This window comes from Phalacrocorax aristotelis, chromosome 7 (genome assembly GCF_949628215.1).
Source record: "Phalacrocorax aristotelis chromosome 7, bGulAri2.1, whole genome shotgun sequence".
Taxonomy (NCBI): domain Eukaryota; kingdom Metazoa; phylum Chordata; class Aves; order Suliformes; family Phalacrocoracidae; genus Phalacrocorax; species Phalacrocorax aristotelis.
Genome location: NC_134282.1, coordinates 38,387,771 through 38,407,759, shown reverse-complemented (window position 1 = coordinate 38,407,759; position 19,989 = coordinate 38,387,771). Strand labels below are relative to the sequence as shown.

Below are 19,989 nucleotides of genomic sequence, written 5' to 3'. Positions count from 1 at the left end.
TCTGAGGAAGAGTTTGCACCACAGAAATAAAATGAACATATTTGTAGAGATGTTTAGGACCGCAGGAGAGAGCTGTATTTATGGCTGTCAGTTATTCTTCAAATTTGTCCTTTGTACATGATAGAGGAATTTTCACAGAATCAAAAATAATAGAACCCAGAGCTTTTTTCTCATTTTTATTTAATCTTCTCTTCGTGGTCCAAAGATCAGAGAGCCAATGAATAGCTCCGAAAAGTACACTGTGCTGAGTAAGAACCAGACAGTTTCATAACTGCTTGCGTGCTCTTCACATGCAGATGGTAGGTAAATTGCTTCACTGGCAAGAGAGCAAGGAAACTTGCAAACCTGCAGGTGTGTAATAAGAGAAAAAAAGGTTGCAGGTTATACTGAGAAGAGTAATTAAACTGTAACTGTTAACAAGGTGTCTGCTGGCACTGCAGCAGTGCAGATAACAATGTGACATATCTTAGGACACCTATTATTCAGGTCAGCTCCAGGAAAACACTAATTAGAAATATTGCTTCCAACACTTACCAAAATATATGGACTAACTACCAGAGCCTCACATAGTATAAAATGAGGACTTTGGTGTGGCCTTGTTACTTTATGCCAGCTGAGCACACCTGACCCTAACAGGGTATTTTTTTCTCTTTGGATGCTCCAAGTAAAAATGTTAAAAAATAAGAGGCAACCAAAGGGCAAGGACAGAGAGTGTATTAAAATACATCCTCATCTCACATCTGTTGCTGATTAATTTTTTGGAACATGTTAGGAAGTAGAAATATTTCAGTATTAGAGAGTACTAGTGCGATGACCAATTCTAAGTTAGACAAATAAAATCCTGTACAACAGTACTGTAACATACTTCTGTTATTTTAATATCTAAAAACAACCAAAAGAAGCTGAACTGATCAGAAAAAAATCTTATATAAACTGCTATAAGAGCAAAAGGTGTTTTGAGACCGTTTACCTTACCAGACAAAAATCTTAGTATTGCTTTATTTACGTTACCATATTCTTTTGCTTAAAACCAAACAACAAAAACATGTCCCACCCCACAACCTAAACCTCTGTGCTCTATGTTAAAGGAAGAATAGTAAATTGTTTAATTCTCCCCTTTTTCCCTTTTGCTTTTTGTGTATTTTCTCTAGGACAGTGTAACATCATGAATGCCATAAAGGCTGTTTTATTTTTACACTGGGGCTATTAAAAAAAATTGGTCTACTCACAGCAAATTTGGAGCAAGATTATCTATGCCAAAAGTATCAATAACTGTAGTGTTTAAGAGAAGGTAGAATTAATTGTGCTTTCTCTGAAGCAGAAGACAGAAAATTGCTTATTTGTTATAAAACTCTGGTTTGCAGAAAAAGTGTTGATCTCCACATGAATTTTTATCATTTATAAGTACCTTAGTAGAATCTGGAAAAGTCTGGACACCAGCTAGTAAAGCAAGATAGAGAATTGTAAATCCTTTATGCAGTCAATGAAGTAAAAAACAATGTTTGATATTCAAAAATACCTCTATCTGTAATGACCAGATGTGTTCTTTTTTTGTATTAGATAGTCTTGAAGGGAACTAGAGAGAGAAAAAAATGTTTCATATGGTTAATTTCCAGTTGTGTTATCTAGTTATTATTTTATTTACATACTAAACATTTTTATCACATTGTTTTATTAAAAATATTTTATATTCACTTAGACCAATATTTTCAAAATTGAACAAGAATTTGGGGTACCCAATCAGACATATATTTTGTGAAGTTAGGCTCTCAGAAATTGAAATATTTTTTAATCTCAAGGATCCCTTTAAGCTTATTTTTATACCTCTCTTACACAGCTATATTTTTATTTATATATACACCACTATCCCCACACTTAATGGGAGAGCTTTATCTCCCTGGAATGTTACAGATGTTCCTTCTGGTGTTTTCTTAAAATTAAAAATTCTGTGACTAAAAGATAACATCTTGCAGACTCTTATCAGCATTATAGATTTGCTTTTGAAAATAGTCTGTGCTGGTTGTGGCTGGGATAGAGTTAATTCTCTTCACTGTAGCTTTTATAGCACTGATGGCACATTGATACTTTATTGCTGTTAGGTAGCGCCTCAGTGTGGCTCAGTAGCGCCTGTAGTCATCAGGGATCATTTCAGCTTCCCATACTCTGCCACATGGGCAAGAGGCCGGGAGGGGCGGGGCCACAGCCAAGACCACGGACCCCGACTGGCCAATGGGATGTCCATTCCATACCATGGGACGCCATGACCAGTACATTAACCGGGACAGATGGCGCGCAGCGTGGCGGATGCGGTTTGGGGACTGTCACCGTCACGTGTGGTTTGTTTTGGTTGTTCATTCTCCCTTCCTCCCGTCCTGGGTTTCACCTTTCTTGTTATTTTCACTCCATTTTTATTGTTTTATTTTAATTATTAAACTGTTCTTAGCTCAATCCATGAGATTTACCCGCTGGAGGGGGAGCGAGTGAGTGGCTGTGTGGGGTTGAGTTGCTAGCTAAACCACAACAATATTGGATTTTGGAAAATTTTGTAGATGTAAACTGTAACCTACTACTGTATTTTGAGCCTAACCAAATGTCTCCAATAGAATAGGATACCATGTCACTAGGGCATGGCATGAGCTAATCACTGATGAAAGCAAAAGTGACATCATATGAACTAATCCTTCAACTTGTGTTCAAGCTGATTTTTTCACCAAGCGTAGTCCTAGATACTCACAAAAAGAGCTCCCTGTGGCATCAAAGCTTTTGTTGTTGGGCTTAGCTAACATTTTTTGGTTAGCTTTACTTTTTAAGTCCTACCTGCTAGGCTTACTGTGTGTATATTAAGTTTTATGATCTATCAGAATTTACAAGAGATAATATATAAAAACGGTATAATAATGTGGGAAACAGATCTGCAACCTGCACCAAAATTTCGTGTAGGTTTCCCTACACTGGAATACAAGGATCATTTGTTATATATCAATATTCATTAATATTGAGCAGGCTTAAAACCATAAATTCAAATTTGATTATTTAATGCTTGTTGTAAAAGTCTTGTTTATTTCATAATTTATACTCTTTGTTTTCATTTCATCTTTTATTCAGACAGGACAATGAAATTAGTAGCTTTTAGGCCTTTAGATTTCTTCTGTTTGTATGTAGTTCCACTTCTCTCTGTCCCAGCCAAGCATAATACCTGACTATTACTAACTCTTCTGGGTTGAACTGTTTGATTAAAGTTTTGTCCAAGCAAAAAAAAAACCCAACCCAAATCTGATTAAAATCAGGTTTAGTGTGAGTTAAAAAAATTTAAATAATTAGCATAAACAATATCCCTATAATGAGCTCCACCAACATTTTTATGTTCTTTTCATGGTAGATTACTGTATACTTGCTTCTAACTGAAGTAAATCTTATTACATTAATTTTCATTGTACTGGTAATGTGACTGAAGTAGTATAGTCTTAACAGTCATATATATTGTAATGAGAGCATCTTTCTTCCTCAAAGTGAAAAATAGTTTTCGTATTTGTGGTAAGTGTGTAAATATACAAGTAGATATATAAAATAGTCTTCAGCTAGGATTCTGAACAATTTCAATACATTCATGAAACATCTAGCTTTCAGGCTTTATCTCATGGATGTGAAAACATCCCTATCAGCATTTATTCAAAGATATTGATGAAGCTAAATAAGGGTCTGGATTACTACTAATTTATAAAATGAGGCATGCATATAATTTTTGGCAGGAGAAGCTCCTTAAATTTTAGTAATGCTCTCTGTCATACACAGAACTCACTCTTCAAATAAAAATGGTAAAGGAAACTCAAGGAAGTAGTCTTTCTAGAGAACTGAGTACAGTCTTATGAATTGGTTGTCATTCACAATTTTTCACAGTGGTTCTATAACACACCTGCCACAACAGTTGAGGTATACATTTTTTCTCTCAGCCTCCAATATTCTAAATTTTTGTCTTTTGAAACTTCACACCCTTGCTTCAGGGAACCATCATTACCCCCTGCTTTTCACAATCTTCCCTTCTCATTTAAATATGGTGTGCTTGGAGCCTTCCTCATCAGGCATAACATCTAAAAATGAAAGTTATTAGCAACTCTACACCCCAGAATGATAGCAAGGTCTGCTCACACCTCACCTCGGAGTTATATATGCTCACAGTTCTAACAGTACACAGTTAGCAAGACTAATTAGATATTTGGGTACTGAGATTATGATGTGTTGCAGATGGCAATCTATTTCTTAGAATCTTTTCTGGGAAGCAATGCTTTCCTTTTGCATCTCACATGGAAATAGTATGCTTGGTTATTTCTTCCGTCCAGTAGTTTTCTACATGAATAAGCTGCACCAGAGAGCACTAATGGAATTAATGCATATTCTTATTTTTTCTACATTAAGCTTATTTTATCCTGTGAGAGGGTCATACTTATCAGGCATAATGTGATATTTGGATAATTTTGACTTTTTACTTTTTTTAAAGAGTTAAATCCTAAAATTACAAGTTTGCAATAAATGGGTAAAAGTGGCAGTACAAGTCTCTGTGTTGTAGCCTGAATTCTTCACTTTTATAGTAATCTTATTTTTGCAGTAATAGTATAACGCAGCTCCACAGCAGACCTGGTAGAACAGTGCTAACACTACTTGTACAGGAAGTAATTTACTACATAGCCCTGACTGTAGTGAAACAGAGCTACTTGCTTGCAAGTTTCTTGTAAATATTTCAATTGCTTAATCTAGCAAACCCTTTCTTCTTGATAATCCATAGTCAAATAAGTTAGTTATTCTGTGAAGATGATCTTCTGAGAAAACAGTGAACATTCCTTCTAAAGCAAAATTACTTACCCCTTTTTATTTTGGCAGCTCAAATGAATAGTCAGGATAAACTGTTTCAGAAAACGCAAGTTAGTTCTAAATGACTGTGTCACTTTATTACCATACCAACTTAGACCCACAGTTTTCTGCCACCAGTCAACCTAGCCTGTCATGAAGACACTTGAAAGAAATGTGATAACTTCCCCTTTTGTAGATGGTCAATCGTGCAGAAAAGTGTGATAGGAGAATTCCTCTGAGTGTTTGTTTTTTATGATGGTGCTGTATGTATCTTTATAGATCTTCACATAACATGGAGTTCATGGAAGAAACAGTAATAGACCAGAAAAAGACTATGCATTATATACCATAAATACATTAATTTGGGTATAGAAAAGCCCTAGTAGATCAGAAAAAGTCACAGCATTATGTATTGTAACTGCATAGGTAGGAAACACATGAACATGTGCACACACTTTTTCCTTACTTTTGAGGAGGGAGAAAATAACCTGTGGAGTCACTGCATCTGACCTACTTGTAGATTCTAAGGACCTCTTTTGCCTTTGACAGGTGTGATCCTTTTCTTTTGCTTTCTGGAAAGAAAATGGGACATGTATGAAGCTTACACATGATAGATTGAAATGGCAAGAAAGTCTGTTTCAGTAGCTTTCTTGCCTGAAGGATCTGCATTAATTCTCTTAGTTAACATAAATCTTTATCAATAGTGTGATTATAATTGACTAACTGTAGAAATTAACAGAATAAAACATTACTAACTACTGCAGAAAAAGTAACCCTCTTTAGTAAACAGGAAGATTTACATTAAATTAGAGATGGAGATCAGTTATCTAATGTAATATTTTAATGTCAGTGTTGTATCAGTCTGGAATGTTGCCACTTTACCAACTGAACTGTGTAATAAAAAGTTCTCAAATCATATTAAATATCACAGCATAGTATATGACATATATCAGGATTTTTTAATCCATCATTGGAGTAGAAGTCAGCAAGGGGAACAGGTGTATCATAGAAATAAACAAAATGCTAAATCTTCAGCATACACAGCAGCACAGTATTGAGAACTACATGGAATGGGCAATGTAATATTATGAAAAGTCTCTATTATATGCAGAGTAAAGCTAAAATGAGGAGTATTCTAAAAAGCAAATAGAAGATGCTATTTAATATGCCATAAAATCAGCAACAAGTTTATTTAATATTTGTTTCAGTTCTAATACAATTTTGACAACCTAAAAATGAAGTAATTGAAGGCTTAAAAATGTCATTAAGGCCTAATCTACCCTCAAAAGTTGCTGATGTCGCCATTACAGTACTAATAACGATGCCATTTATTCTGGTAAAATTATTTTTTCTTTTTGCCAGACAGTATAGCTTATACAGGTTTGCTGAACAAAATAAGCTACATCAGAAAAAAAAAGTGGTTTTGCTTGTTCACCAGCACAGCTATGCCAGTTACAGGTGTAGTTTCTCCTTCCTCATGTTATTGCAGCAAAACTACATTATCTGAATCAACTTAAGCATAGCCAAGACTTTAAAGTGCATTTCTGTAAGATCTCAAAAGAGCCTTTTGAGACAGACCTAAATATCTCTTCCTGTGAGCTCAGTCAAAACTAAGTGATGCAGGTGAGACTTAGAAAAGGATGGTGCATAGTGACAGCTGGCACTATGGGGATGTGCGATGGGCTGATGATAAAGGAAAGCAAGATAAGGTTCCTCAATCCTTGTTCTAGTGACAGGCTTACTGAAATAAAATCTAAAATCAGCAGAAGTAGATAATGCTGTAAAATCTTGCACTATCTGGATTCTCATAGTCTATCAATATTAAGACTGAAAAAATGAGAGGCACAACTTAGGGTGAAAATAGCTTTATGCCACAATTACACTCCCTTATTCTTAGCTGTTGATGGAAGCTCCCAACATACAACTGCCTCAGTGGCACTCTCTACATTGCAGCCAGTCTCCCAGTGCTGACAACAGCCTACTCTCCATCCAAAACCACCAAGGCATGGGCCAAGATCAGACCACAAACACTGGCATTAAACACCATCTTAGGGTCCATCCATCTATCTTCTAGATGCATCACTGTCCTAGCATAAACATACTATTATGAGTGGAGTTTGTGCCAACCACAAATCCATTCAAGTTCAGCAGTCATAGGTAATATTGTAACATGTAACTGCTTGAAAGAGCAGTCTGCTCTTCTGAGCCAATAAGTGCCTTGGTAGGTCATTGTGAGGGCAGGCCTCAGAAGAGGCAAGGGCATCAGGGACTGTAAGCAATAGATGGATTATAGAGTTTGTTCTGAGGTAAAGTCTGCAGTTAAATTACCTAAGCAAATAAAATTAAGAAGTTAGTATGGCTCAGTTTTGTTTTGTACTGACATTCACTCCACCACATGAAATAACTATATTAACCTGAAGTAATCTAACAGGAATTAAGTTGGTTTTACAATGCATGCTAGGTTAAAAAAAAAGAAAATGAGCAGCTTTCTGTAGCGAAGGAGAGCGTATCTTGTCAGACAGAATAAGTTTGTATTGAGAACAGCAAATATGATCAGACTGCCTCTCTTGCAGGGATATCTACTGTATAAATTTTAGACTTAGCTTGGCTAAGGGGTCCACACAGGCCTCAGAGCTAACAGCAAATGTCTGGGTGCTTACCCTAATCTGGAAACTGCTGATTGACCTCTGTTAAAAGTAGGCTGTTCACCTGAAAGGCAGGAAAGACAGGATCTTTTTACTCTTTCAGCTATATAAAACATAGGTGCTTAAAGTAACATGTTCTGAAAGGCCATATGTAATGGAGCAGCACTAAGGAGGAACAGGTATGAGAGAAACAGAAATGATGCCAATTAAAATTGAAGGATAAAATTTCTTCATTAATACCCATTTTTCGCCTTTGTAATACACATCAAGCACTATGGAAGATGACATATAAAATGAACAAAACAAGTTAATTTGTTAGTACCAGATTGATAGAGTATAATAATTGAAAACTATAAAGCTATATGTGGAATAACTGTAATTATTTTGCAAACTTAAGTAGATTTAGGAATTTCTATTGAATTAAGAATAGGAATCACATCACAGACTTCTGAAGAAGTTGAATAAAGGCTTGAAATTATAGGCACACTCCATTGTAAGTCTTTATGCAAGGTAGTGTTGGTGCATTTCTTAACTCTTTTGTATATAGATACTTAAAATAAATTTATGTCCCAAACCTGCTACTGTAAAAATGAAAAGTAATGTTTTGGGACTTACTAATAGAGTCCTGTAAAGAACTCTGAAAACTTACTGGCTTCTTCCAGGTTTACCAGCTTTCAAATGAACTGTTTCGCTTGTATCTTTAGATTGTTTTATCTGTGAAATTTCTACCACTACAACCAGATTAAGACTAGATTTTTCTTTCAAGACTTTCTGTATGAGATAGAAAAATACATGTTGTTCTAACTGACAGGTGTAACATTCAAATGTGACATTCAAACTAATAGTCTCATCATTCCTTTAGTCAGCATTTCCTACCATTTCAAAGTGTAAATTATTTTTGTAATAGGATTGCACAACTGTAAATGAGTATTTCAATTACAATGTAGCTACCATTGTACTGATGATGGCGAGAATAAAATCCAGCCCACACTTACTCTCTCATAACTTGTGTGGGCAACAAGTGTGTTTTCAGTCGGCTAATGAGAACTAGATACACAGGAGAAAGCAATATGTTGTTTTTATGGCAAAGTAAGATCTCTACAGGTTTTCAAACTGATTAGAAGATATAGACTTTGCAGTTGTATACTGCTAGCATTGCTTAAGCACAAAAATTAATTCCTCCTCCTCCTCAACCTTCCTAATCATTTTAAGTTAACCATTCCTCATTGCTTTTAATGCTTGGTTTCTCCAAAGGCAAAGAATCCATTAACAGATCTTGAGAGCTGTAGGTGTGCAGGCTGATGCTGGGCATTGAGTTGGCATTTGAATTTTAAATAATTTGTGACAAAGAATTTCAGGGCATTTGTATACATCTCAGATTTCTTGGCTGAAAATGAAGAGCCATCCATCTCATTAACTACAGTAATACAACTACTATGTTTCTAATTAATAAGTAATATATTTAACTTTTCTCCTTCCTGTATAATGAACAGGCCTATGTAGAATGTAGCCTACTACAGTCTTGCGGTATATACTACATATAAAAAAAAAGAAGAAAAATAATCACTGAAATGCTCATCTCTGAGACATAAAGCGACCATCCTGCTCACAATATCTTTCCTAGCTGATAGTGCCACCTTAGGACCTCAGCTCTGGGTATTACAATTCATTCTATTTACATTACAGCATCTTAATGAAAAGTTGTCAGTTCAGTATGGATTTGTTCATATCTGCATTCTGCAAAATATCTACACACTTAAACAGGATATCTCTAGCTGAAGTATTTCCCACCACTATTGATCAACGTGTCTGCTAAGCGCTACCCTTCACTTCAGGGATATTTCTGTTGAGGAGTGTTTCTGATATTATTGCACACTGTTTTAGAATTAATTCCAAAAGCACTTGTCAAATGCCACGGTCTTCTGCTGCTCTTAGTGTGGAGCTTGAGCAGGAAGGCACAAAACAGATTAACGTTGTAATAATAATTGTGTCATACCTAAGGCCACTAACACAGGTGTGTTCAGCTATTTTTGCTAAAGCATCCAGAAGGTGGGCACCCTCTGAAAACGTTTAATACTTTTAGTTTGAGTTAATTTTCAAACACACTCTAGTTGCATTCATCAGATGAAAACAAAAGGGGGGAGGCTGTCTTGTCTTCCCTGAGACCTCACTAGGCTTTTTAGAGGCGACTCTCGGGGCCGTGCAGGGGGACCGCCGCGGCGGGAGTTGCTCTCCAGCCCTCTCGTACCGCCCCTCCTGACGGAGGCTTGGCGGGAAGCGCTGCTCGCGCTACAGCGCCATCCTGGGGCTCGCCCGCACGCTAACTCGCCTTCATCCCCAACTCGCTCTCGCCTCACCCTTACTTTCGCCTTCCCTTTCATCCTCACCCCCACCCTACTGCTGCTCTTCCCACTCACCTTCACCCTCACCGCCTCCACACGGCCGCCCTGTCAGGTGGTGAGGCGTTCGCCTCCGCAGCTCGGTTACCGCTAGCCCGCAACCGACGTTGTTAAATAGGAGGATGGGGAAAGAGATTATTAAAATAACATGGGGCTATTCTAGGCGCTAATGGGATTAGAGGCGAGGTGGCGGGGAGAGGGCACCGCTACGCGACAGCCGGGTTTGCGGCATGGCGCCCCTCTGATGGCGGGCGGGCAGAGCAGCAGCTGCGCTACATGGGCGGGGGCGGGATACCTCAGGTAACTGGGGAGGGGAGGGGGCCCGGAGCGCCCCGGTAACGGGCAGAGATGGCGAGGAAGACCCGCTTGCCCAGGGGGGAAGGGGAGGGGCGGCTCGGCCCAGCCTGTGGGACGAGGGGACAGGGGGAAAGGCCCCAGCCTCACTGAGGGCCTAGCGAGGGGAGGAGGCGGTCGCCAGGAATCAGCCCAGGTGAGGCAGAGACAATACGGGGGCGAGTGGCCCAGTCAGGTGCGGGGAGCGCGGCAGGGCGCGGAGGCGGGGGAGCCCTGCAGCAGGATGGGAGCGCGGTGGGGGCGAGGAAGGGCGCGTCATCGAGTCGGGGGGAAGAACGGGGAGGTGCGGGGGGCAGAGAGAAAGGGAGTGCGACAGCGGGAGGAGGAGGAGAGGAGTGCGGGCCCGGGGGAGGGTAGAGCGCGGGAGCGCGGCGGGAGGCGGAGGAGAGCGTCAGCTGGAGCAGGGATAGCGGGAGCGCGGCGGGAGGCGGAGGACGACAGCGTCAGCTGGGGGCAGAGATAGAGGGAGTGCGGCAGGGGGAGGAGGAGAGTGTGAGCCGGGGGGGCAGAGAGAGAGGGAGCGCGGCAGGAGGAGGAGGAGGAGGGGAAGAAGCGCGACGCAGGGACGGCAGATGCCTGGAAATAAAAATTTGATGATTGCATGCAGCGGCTGGAGAGACTCTGTCGGTGGCGGCGGCGGGAACGAGGCAGGGACAGGGGGGGCGACGGCAAAATGAAGTATCAGAAATACCTGACTGTCTTGCAGATGGCCATAGGGGTGACCGCCTCCAACAGGGGCAGTCTGATGCCCTTAAAGAGGAAGCTGTGGTGAGTAGGCACAAACCGGGCCGGCGGCACTGCGGGCCGGGGCGGGCCGGGCGCGGGGCGCTGCGCCTGGCCGAGCGCGGACCGCGGTGGGACGGGCGGGCCGGGCGGCAGGGGATTCCCCTCAGACGTGACGGCCGTGGCAGGGGCGCCGGGCGAGAGCGGGCCTGCGGCTCCTGGCGGACGTCTCCGGGGCAGAAAGTTCCCGGCGAATTCACCACCAGTCGTGTGGAAAACGCCGGGAGGCGGCGGCGGTGCTGGATGAGCTGCCCGCGCGCCCGCCCTTGGGCCCGCCGGGGACACCCGGCGCGGCGCTTTCCGCGGCTGGAAGCGTGGTTCCCGCTCCTGGTGACTTGCGGGTCCTGCCGTACGTGTTCCGGGGGACCCGCTATTGGAGCACGGCCATGGCGTGCCGAGGGGCACCGGAGCAGCTCAGGCGGGGTTCCGCCGCTTGCGTGACACCCAAGTGTAGCCTCCGACTGTAGCGCATTCTGTAAAGAAAGCTGGGGTCTGGATTTCCCAGCCCCTGCTTCTGCTGACAGGTGTATTTAAAAACGGGGAAAGGGAGATACAAGTCTAATAGGTTAGCGAGTGACAGAGGTTGTAGTACTGTTCATATGTGTTCATTTTTATGTAAAGCCTGCTTTTCCCCTGACTTATTTCCACTGTTTTTGTGCTTGCTGTTTGTGTGTTGAACTGATTTTTCTGGATGAGTCAACACTATGTTATGAAAAATGTATTAAAGTATAATGGTGTAATGTGGGTGAGTAGGGCATCTGGCACTGCAATACCCAGTCACTCATGGACTTGCAAGAGCCCAATGTTAGCTTGACTGAAGTGGTGGGATGTATGTCATCATCAGGAGAAATTGTAAGGAGAAAACCTGTAAACTTGTGAAGTCAGATTTTCTGGGAGGAAAATATCAAGAACAAATTTGTACGCTGAGAATTACTTATCTATAAAAGACCAAGAGTGATATTTAGGTGGTAATGGTCATATGGTTTTCTTTCACTGTACTTACGTGTTCCTAGTGAAGGAAAGTGTCACAGAAGGCATGATAGGTCATTTTATTTAAGAATAGGTAGGTCACAAATAGAAATATTTTCATGTCAGCATTTGTAACAAAAATGGGCCTTACATGAGTTGTAAAATGTGTGGGTGTTTATACTACTTTCTTTTTTTTCCCCCCACACTGTCAGCTAGCGTAGACAGTGTCAGGGAAACACATCACTTGAAGAAACATAATGTGGAACTAGTAAGCTTTCTGTCATGGATTCCAAATCTTGCTATTCCTTGCAGATAAGAAGAAAATTTGACAAATTTATTCATCCTAAGTATAATGTAAAAAATCAAAGGGTTTTTACAGAGTATTTGGTGGTTTGATTTTGATTATGTAAGTTACATAAAGTGTACCATACCTATTTTTTCTTCCCAAATGTTACTCCTGTTTGTGTGCAGCAGTGTATGTATTGGTGTGTTTCTTCTTTTAAGAAGTTTAATTATGCATAATATAACGATAACTGTTGTTCTATTTCGTATTTCCTTCCTCTCCTTGGAAATGTTTTCTTTGCTGGCATGTTACAGTGAAGCTATCTGTATTTGTGTACTTCAAGTTGGAAAGGACCCGATTCAACCCCTACTTCTTGTCTTTAGTTGGAGTTAGATCAGCTCTGTATTGATTAGTTTCATGGTGGGATTCTGTGCTTTTTGAGGTACAGCAAACCAATATAGTTGATCCCCACTAATACATACTATAAGCATGTAACTTGACATCATGTTGCTGTGATGCAATGCTGTGTGAAGATTTAGTTGTCTAAGAGTGTTAAGAATTTTTTTTAGAGAGATATATGAATTACTTGAGCATTTGAAAGCATGTCTCTGGGATATTCTTATTAATAGGCGGCATGCGATTATGTAGTCACATTTCCTTTGAGAATTTTAATAGCATTAGGTGTTATCTGTATGGATTGAATTTATGCTCGTGGGTGAAATACTATTTTCTGATGCATTCAGAGAAATGCTTAAGGATACTTTGTCATGTTAATTTTTCTTACCTGTGCATAGCCTGTATCAAATATTCAGATTTTCCTAATGCATTATTAGACCAAGTATGTTGCTGTTACTAAAATCATTGTAATATTAGTATATATTTCCAACATGTAAAACAAAGGTGTATTCCAGTACTGTATTGCTGGAAATCTCAAAAATACCTAAAGAAAATGTATAAATCAAGTCAGTCTATAATCAGAGTTTGCTTTTTAATCTATTTTTATTACTTTTGAAAACTTCCAACATTCTGCTTAACCGATAAGATTTATAAATTCTTTGATGTGTTAATATGTATTGTAAGTGGAAGCAAAGATGTAATTAAATAAAAAAGGGTTAAAATACCCATACTTTTGTTGGTAGAGATAATCCACCTGAATCCTCCAGAAAGAAAATGAAAAAGGTAACAGCAATGTTTTATTTCTTTATAGAGCATCTGTCACTCCAATTTTCTCTGCCCCCTGCAATGTAAGTCCTATGCTGAGATGCATGAAAGTAGGGCTACAAATGAAAACAAAGAAGATGGACACCAAAGTCTCATGATGGATTAAGAATAAATTGGTATAAAGTAGCTGGGAATAAAACACACAACTAAACAAACAGAAGGAAGCTATGCCATGGGCTTGCAGTGGGAAGTGCTGGAGCCAGAAACTTGTGTTTAATGGGGAGCTTGATCATTTTATGATGAGGTTGACTTGGGGCAGGAGAGTTTTGGACCTGGTGGTGGAGGAAGCTGCTGGAGGCCTGAACTGCTGATTCAGACCCTTTCCTATGTTTGTGTGGCATTGTAATCTAATGTGTAGAAACCTAAATAAGATGAGTAGGACGTTTTTATCATCTTGCTGGGGGAACAGTATTTGGATACAAAACCCTCTGCTGTAATGCTGCTAGTACAGGTAGAGCGCAGCAGGGACTCACATTTGTTAAGTGCTCAAGAAGAACTAACTACTGACCTGGGGGCACCTTAAAAGAGTAAACTGACTCTTTTTATTTTTTTACTGACATCCCAATATGTGCAACCTCAATGCTTTTACAATAGGTCAATGCTAAATCACATAATTAAGGCAAACTACACAAGTAGGCCATAATTCCCTTTCACACTGAATATTATGTTTCTCTGCTGCAAGGAGTAGGAGCAAGCAAAACCAAAACCAATGAAACAAAAAGGAACAGCATGGTCTAGCAGCTCTAATAATTCTTCTCACTAATATTCACTTCTGTTTCTTACAGCATTTGTCTCTGCTTTGGTTTACTTCCCCTATGCTCCCCTTGGTGTAAGGGAGCACAGAGTCATGAAATAAGACAAAAAGTCTTATTAGTGATGTTTTCATCTTATTTCATGTCTTATTTCATGTCTTATTTTATTTCATGTCTTATTAGTGATGTTTTCAGAGTGAAGAATATTATGGAAATGGCTGAGACTATTCCATATTTACATTTCCTGCATCTTTTAAGAATGATTGGTAGTTGCCTGAGGCAATCTAGGTTACAGAAAAGAATGCAGATGCAATGCACTACAGAATTTGCATTTTGACAGGATCCAATTCCCTTGTTTGGTGCTACTGTTAAAAGAATGTGTGCTATAGAAGCCTTGATGTTAAATGTTAGGTTCTTCCTCTAAGATATTGCACAGGCACATTTATTTTAAAGCATAGGAGTAAACTTACTTGAAATTAGTGAGGAGTGACCAGCAAGTCTGGAGTTAAGCACCAGCCTAAAAGCTTTGTTGACTCTGATTCTTTGTCTCTAGGTTGGGGCTTGGATGTTGAAGTCCAGGCTTATAATGAAGGATGCCTGTTTTATCATGAGGACAATCCCTAGGGAAAGAAGTGCCAATTTTTTTGTTCTAAGTACAGTCATATTTAGAATAATCAAATAATGGAAAATGTCACTAGTGTAGGAGAAAGAAAGCATCAAAGACTGAACCTTTTGGGTAGCTTTACAGAACTATGTGGAAAACTACAGATCACCAGAATAGATGTTTTCCATCTTGATTGCTGTTAATATTTTTTTGAAATGAGGATAACAATTTCAGTTTAATAAATCCTTACAACAGGATAATGTTGCAAATTAATTAATACTTTTTTTTTTCTGGTGAAGGCAGGGTACTGTGCTTAGAACTGAATATATTTGCAGAGGTGCACAAGAATTTAACATAAGCAGTTGACTGTTCAGTGTCACTAGTCATTGTTTCAAATTTACCTTTTTTTTTTCCAAACAAATATTAATATTGAGCAACTATGACTGTTAGGTCTTCCAATCTGATCTGTGGGAGTAAGTTTCAGCTTTTCCACCCTTATGTTTGAGCCAGAATGCATACTGATCACATTCAGCTAAGCCCAGCTGACATCCTCACTTTCTGTCTTCTAATGGGAGGACATATAATTATGGAAATTTTATACATCCCTCAGCTGAGATCTGTGTAACTACTAGAGGCAGAAGTTTTGAAGATGTTTAACTTAAATGTTGTGGAACTATTTATAATAATAACTTGCTAGAAGTACCTAAATGGTTTTTTTATAAGACAGGCAGACAACCTGCAGTATATGAAACGTGTAATAATTATGTCACCATTATAACTCTTGTCGAGGCTAACAGTGGTCAAAAACTTGTCCTCTCTGCATTAACCCTAGCATTAATACTATACTTGGAAAACAAACACAGAAAATATGTCATTGCAAGACTTGTTTTTTAAATATTCTGATATTGCCTTTTATAAAATTTTTCAGAATTCTAATCACTAAACAAGAAGGTATTTTTAAAAGTTTTTAAACAGTGTTCAATCCAAGTGGTCTGTCTAGCAAATAACATGACAGCCATTTCAGACAAAATTTAACTACAAAAAACATGTTAGGTAATATTGAAGGTTGTTATAAATAGTAATTATGTTCAAGCAGACTATAAATACAGGTTTTTGTTAATAAAAATATTATGCAATATACATTCCATCTAATGATGTTATGAAGTGTATTAAGTCTTTGATGTGCCACTGCACCTTGAAGTCACTGTTGCATAGCATTTTGTTAGGCTAGCGTGGTGGAACACAGATGCTGAAAGTTTTAAGGTTTTTGCTTATTTTACAAACTAGAGAAATAATTTAGAGTCATGGTTGTGTAATGTGATATATGGTCGGAAACCAGTCAAGGTCAATGGAACTGTTGTAAGAACTGTGGATAATATAAGACCGACGAGGGCCTCAGGCTCCAGGTGGGATTTTCAAAATGGCCCAAATTTACTTCACTAAAATTTCCAAAAGTTAATGAATTGGGGTGCCTCAATTTAGGCTTCCCGTGATAAGCTCCATTAGAAAGGTGTTATGTTTCCAGAATATTAAACACATTCTTTGAACAGAAACAGCATATTTCAAATAAGGCATCCTGAATTGTTCACTTCCATCAAAGATCTTGATGCTACACTCTCCTTTTTAAACCTCTAGACTGCCTTGAACATATCATTCTTAGGCTTTGATTCAAGAGTACTTGCCTTGAAGTAGTTGCTGAGCTGCAGACATTTTGAAAGGGCTCTTACTAATCTTTCTTCTTTAACCTGTGATAATTCCTCTATCCCCCTGATGCTTGTACTACAGCCAGTGACTTAGCAATTCACTTATTAATTTTCTATTAATTAAGCAATACAAATAAAAGATGTAGTAAATTTAATGAATACTTTTAAAAAATATTTTTAAAACCTAGGGCTCAGATGCTAGAACCATAAATATTGCATTATAGTTTCAGTATTCATTTTAAAAGAATAAACTGTTCCTCTGAATGAACACTTTGAGAGCACAAAGCAAGATTTAAAAGTGAGAAGGATTTTAAAACACTGTTATTCAGATTCTTGAATAATTTAGTTTCAAGTCAAACTCAAACACTTCAGACCTTGCCTCATGAATTTGGACTCACTGAAGCTGACACAAGTGCTTATCTTGCAACTTTATAGCCTTAACTTTTGAGTTGTATTCCTTGTGGAAATTTCTAGTTCTTGAAAGAGTTACTGTTGCAGTAGTGCATGAGTGTTACTGGAAGTGGATTCTTGAGTTTCGTTACTGCATCCAGCGTTCTGAGAAGATGGGGTGAAATAGATCCACGTCTGCCTCAGGTCTGTTATTGCTTCTCTTTGCTAAAACTGTAGGAGTAGTAGAGGCACTGGAGAAGCTGATATTTAATTTCTTTGCACTTGTCCTAAAGTTTCCTCATCAATCATAGAGTCAAAACCCCATGATTCTGTCAGTGTGAATATCTTGCCTTTGTATCCTTCCTTTGGTGCACAATACGGTGCAAAGCTTGCAGATTCCCAGTAACGATATTGATTGGTTTTTTCTTTGGTTGTTTAAATAATACTTTATTTTCTTGTAGAGGCACCTGGAAATTAACGATTTTATAAAGGATTGAAGGGAATCTTTCAATTGTAGTATTTCTTCCTCTAAAATTATATTTTGAAAGCTTAAATGAAAGTTAAATTTTAAAAGCATTTTTCTGAATCTCAGAAGCTAACAGGTAATAGCCATAATTTATTCTCCACTGGAATGAAAATAATGGATGGATTCCAGAGGCAGCAAGTTCATTTTTTTAAGTGGCTTTAAAGAGTGGAGCCTCTAAGTGCAAGGGCCTTCAAAACTTATCATTAGTTTAGTTTTTTAAAACTACGTAACTTTGATTAGCCCATTATTTTTATTTTTCTTTCACATAAGGTTTTTCTTATTTTACTTTATTTTCTTACAAAGGCTTCTCAGTATCAGAAAACATTAAAAAACTTAAAGAAATTCACCTTTAAAGGTAAGGCCCTGGAGTAAGTGGTTTGCAATGAAGTTTAAAATTAAAAAAACTCAGTGCAGCTTACAGCTGTTTAAAAATTTTTGTATAAAATATAAGGAAGTAGTCTAACATACTAAGCTGTTAATTTGCCACAGGTGCAAGTGAAGATTTATTGACCCAAGTGATAAGTAATGAACTAGGCAGCCCTCAAAGATTTTCTGGACAGAGAATAAATACAGACCTCTAACTGTACTGAAACAGTGGATCTCTCGGGCTCCAATGGCTGCATTTGACTTGGATTCAGAATACACTTGGTTACGCACATTTGGATTAATTTATCAGAGGTGTTTGGAGAGCTTGGTAACAGAAGATGCATTCATATCACAGAAATGCACTGTCACCATAAATGTCACTCCCTGTCTGTGGAAAAAGAGTTGAGACTGAGCAATTGTCTTTCTTTGGACATTTGTCTTGGTAATTCTTTAAGCCATTTTAGCAGGGCATCTGTGGTGTTTTTGCAGTTTCTGTTCTGTGAACAAATATGTTAAATGCAGTAGCTGGACATGTTTCTCAGACTTTAATCCACATATAATTATACAAAAAAAAAATCTCGTGCAGTTTCAGCGGGAAGTGTATGATGCAATTATAATTGTTTTCAGTGGAGATTTTATTTATCTTTGCAGTTAAAAGTTGGCAGTAAATTAACTCAAGGGGAAAAAATCTAAAACAAATTACTATATTATCAAGAGAAATACACCAAGCTGTTTTATGAGTGTGTATGTCTGCCTGTGTAAAAACCAACAAATTCAGGCATCTGAAAAGGAAATACTCATTTGGTAATGACAGTAAATCAACAAAAAAAAGAGAAGGGCTTTATCTTTATAAATTGAATAAGAGATTTGAAAAGAACTGTTTTTCAAGTTTAGTTATTGCAGCTTTTTTTTCCCTAGCATCCTACAAACATGCATTTTGACCTTTAATCCTGATTATGAGGTCGTGTAGACCTAGGAGTCTCACTGATGAAAAAGTGTATTCAGCCTGTGGTTACTGTGTTTTGTACTTTCAATTTTGTATTTCAAGTGTTTATGTGGCCCACTCTATGCAATGGCCTTTTTTGGTGATATCAGCATATGTGTAAGACATCTCCACCTTTCTTTTTCTTTTCTTTTTTTTTTTTTTTTTTTAAATTTATGTACATACCAAAGCCATTAATTCTAAGTAGAAGAACCTAGAACATGTACTTAAAGGTTTTTCATTAGAGGGATCTTAATGGTTACAGAGGAAAACACTGAACTGTCCAAAGTCTTGGGAAGTGCAAAAAAGATGCACATTGTTTCTCATTTAAGCTAGTTTTTGAAGTTTCTTATGGCTGCAGGTGAGAAATTACATGAAACAGGTGTAAATCTTGTAAATCTGCACGTTAAGAATTCTGCATTTTTAGGTGATTCTTGGTGAGCATATTTGCTGAAATGCAGTTTTCCTTTTTCTAATGTGGTGCCAGACTGACTAAAGACTATTTTGCATTTAAAATATTGACCTTACAAACCTTAATACATTTGGTTAATGGTTAACCCCGCTTACTTCTACTCATTAACAACTTCAAACAAGCTCCTTGAAATATGGATTGCGTACTCGAAGTATTTTAGTTATGGACTCCCCTTAGGACTCTGTAGATGACAATGTGATGAAAGACCTTATAAAGTGTAGTTCCTTAGTATGTTACTCCTAGAATAGATCCTATTAATTTCATTATTGTTCACAGTTATTCATGGTCAGGATAGCTGAAGTACGGTTAGCACTCTGACTGGAAAAGTTCAAAAGCCAAATGCTGCCAGGCTCCTGCTGATTTAACTGACAGCCATCAACATATATCACAGGACTCAGTTTCTCACTGAATTAATAGAGAAAAATATTCCTTTTAACTTTTCAGAAGTTAGATATATTTTTCTGTAATCTGTCCTTTTTCTGAAACTTCTCACTTCTGTACAAAAATTATGACTATGATATGGTTTTGACTAAATCTGCAAGAAGTGGTGGACTTGATGGGAGCTAGATTTCCACAGACACTTGTGGTGTTATTTTGCCACTTAACGATTGAAAACTAAAACTTGGAATGGCATTCCTTTGTGTAGCACGGCATTGTTTTTTCCTTTGTACATTTTTTACTTTAAGGAAATGTAT

The 19,989-nt window shown here is 38.4% G+C and overlaps 1 protein-coding gene and 1 long non-coding RNA gene across 9 annotated transcripts in view; one reads left to right on the top strand and one right to left on the bottom strand.

The window, feature by feature from the left end:
* Positions 1-256: 256 nt before the first annotated feature.
* On the bottom strand, positions 257-5,398 carry LOC142060258 (uncharacterized). Its single transcript, XR_012661674.1, has 3 exons — positions 5,312-5,398; positions 1,520-1,576; positions 257-345 (listed from the first exon to the last, which is right to left on the bottom strand). It is a non-coding gene; the product is annotated as an uncharacterized LOC142060258 (long non-coding RNA).
* Positions 5,399-10,150: 4,752 nt separating this feature from the next.
* Positions 10,151-19,989, top strand: part of TJP1 (tight junction protein 1) — a 160,275-nt gene continuing 150,436 nt past the window's right edge. For 7 of the 8 annotated variants that reach the window (XM_075100167.1, XM_075100163.1, XM_075100164.1 and 4 more), the window contains exon 1: positions 10,619-11,011. In XM_075100167.1, the coding sequence (XP_074956268.1) occupies positions 10,845-11,011 (167 nt within the window). In that variant the 5' untranslated portion in view covers positions 10,619-10,844. Of the gene's footprint in view, positions 10,190-10,618; positions 11,012-19,989 lie in introns of those variants that run through there. The other variant, XM_075100161.1, reaches the window with a different exon arrangement.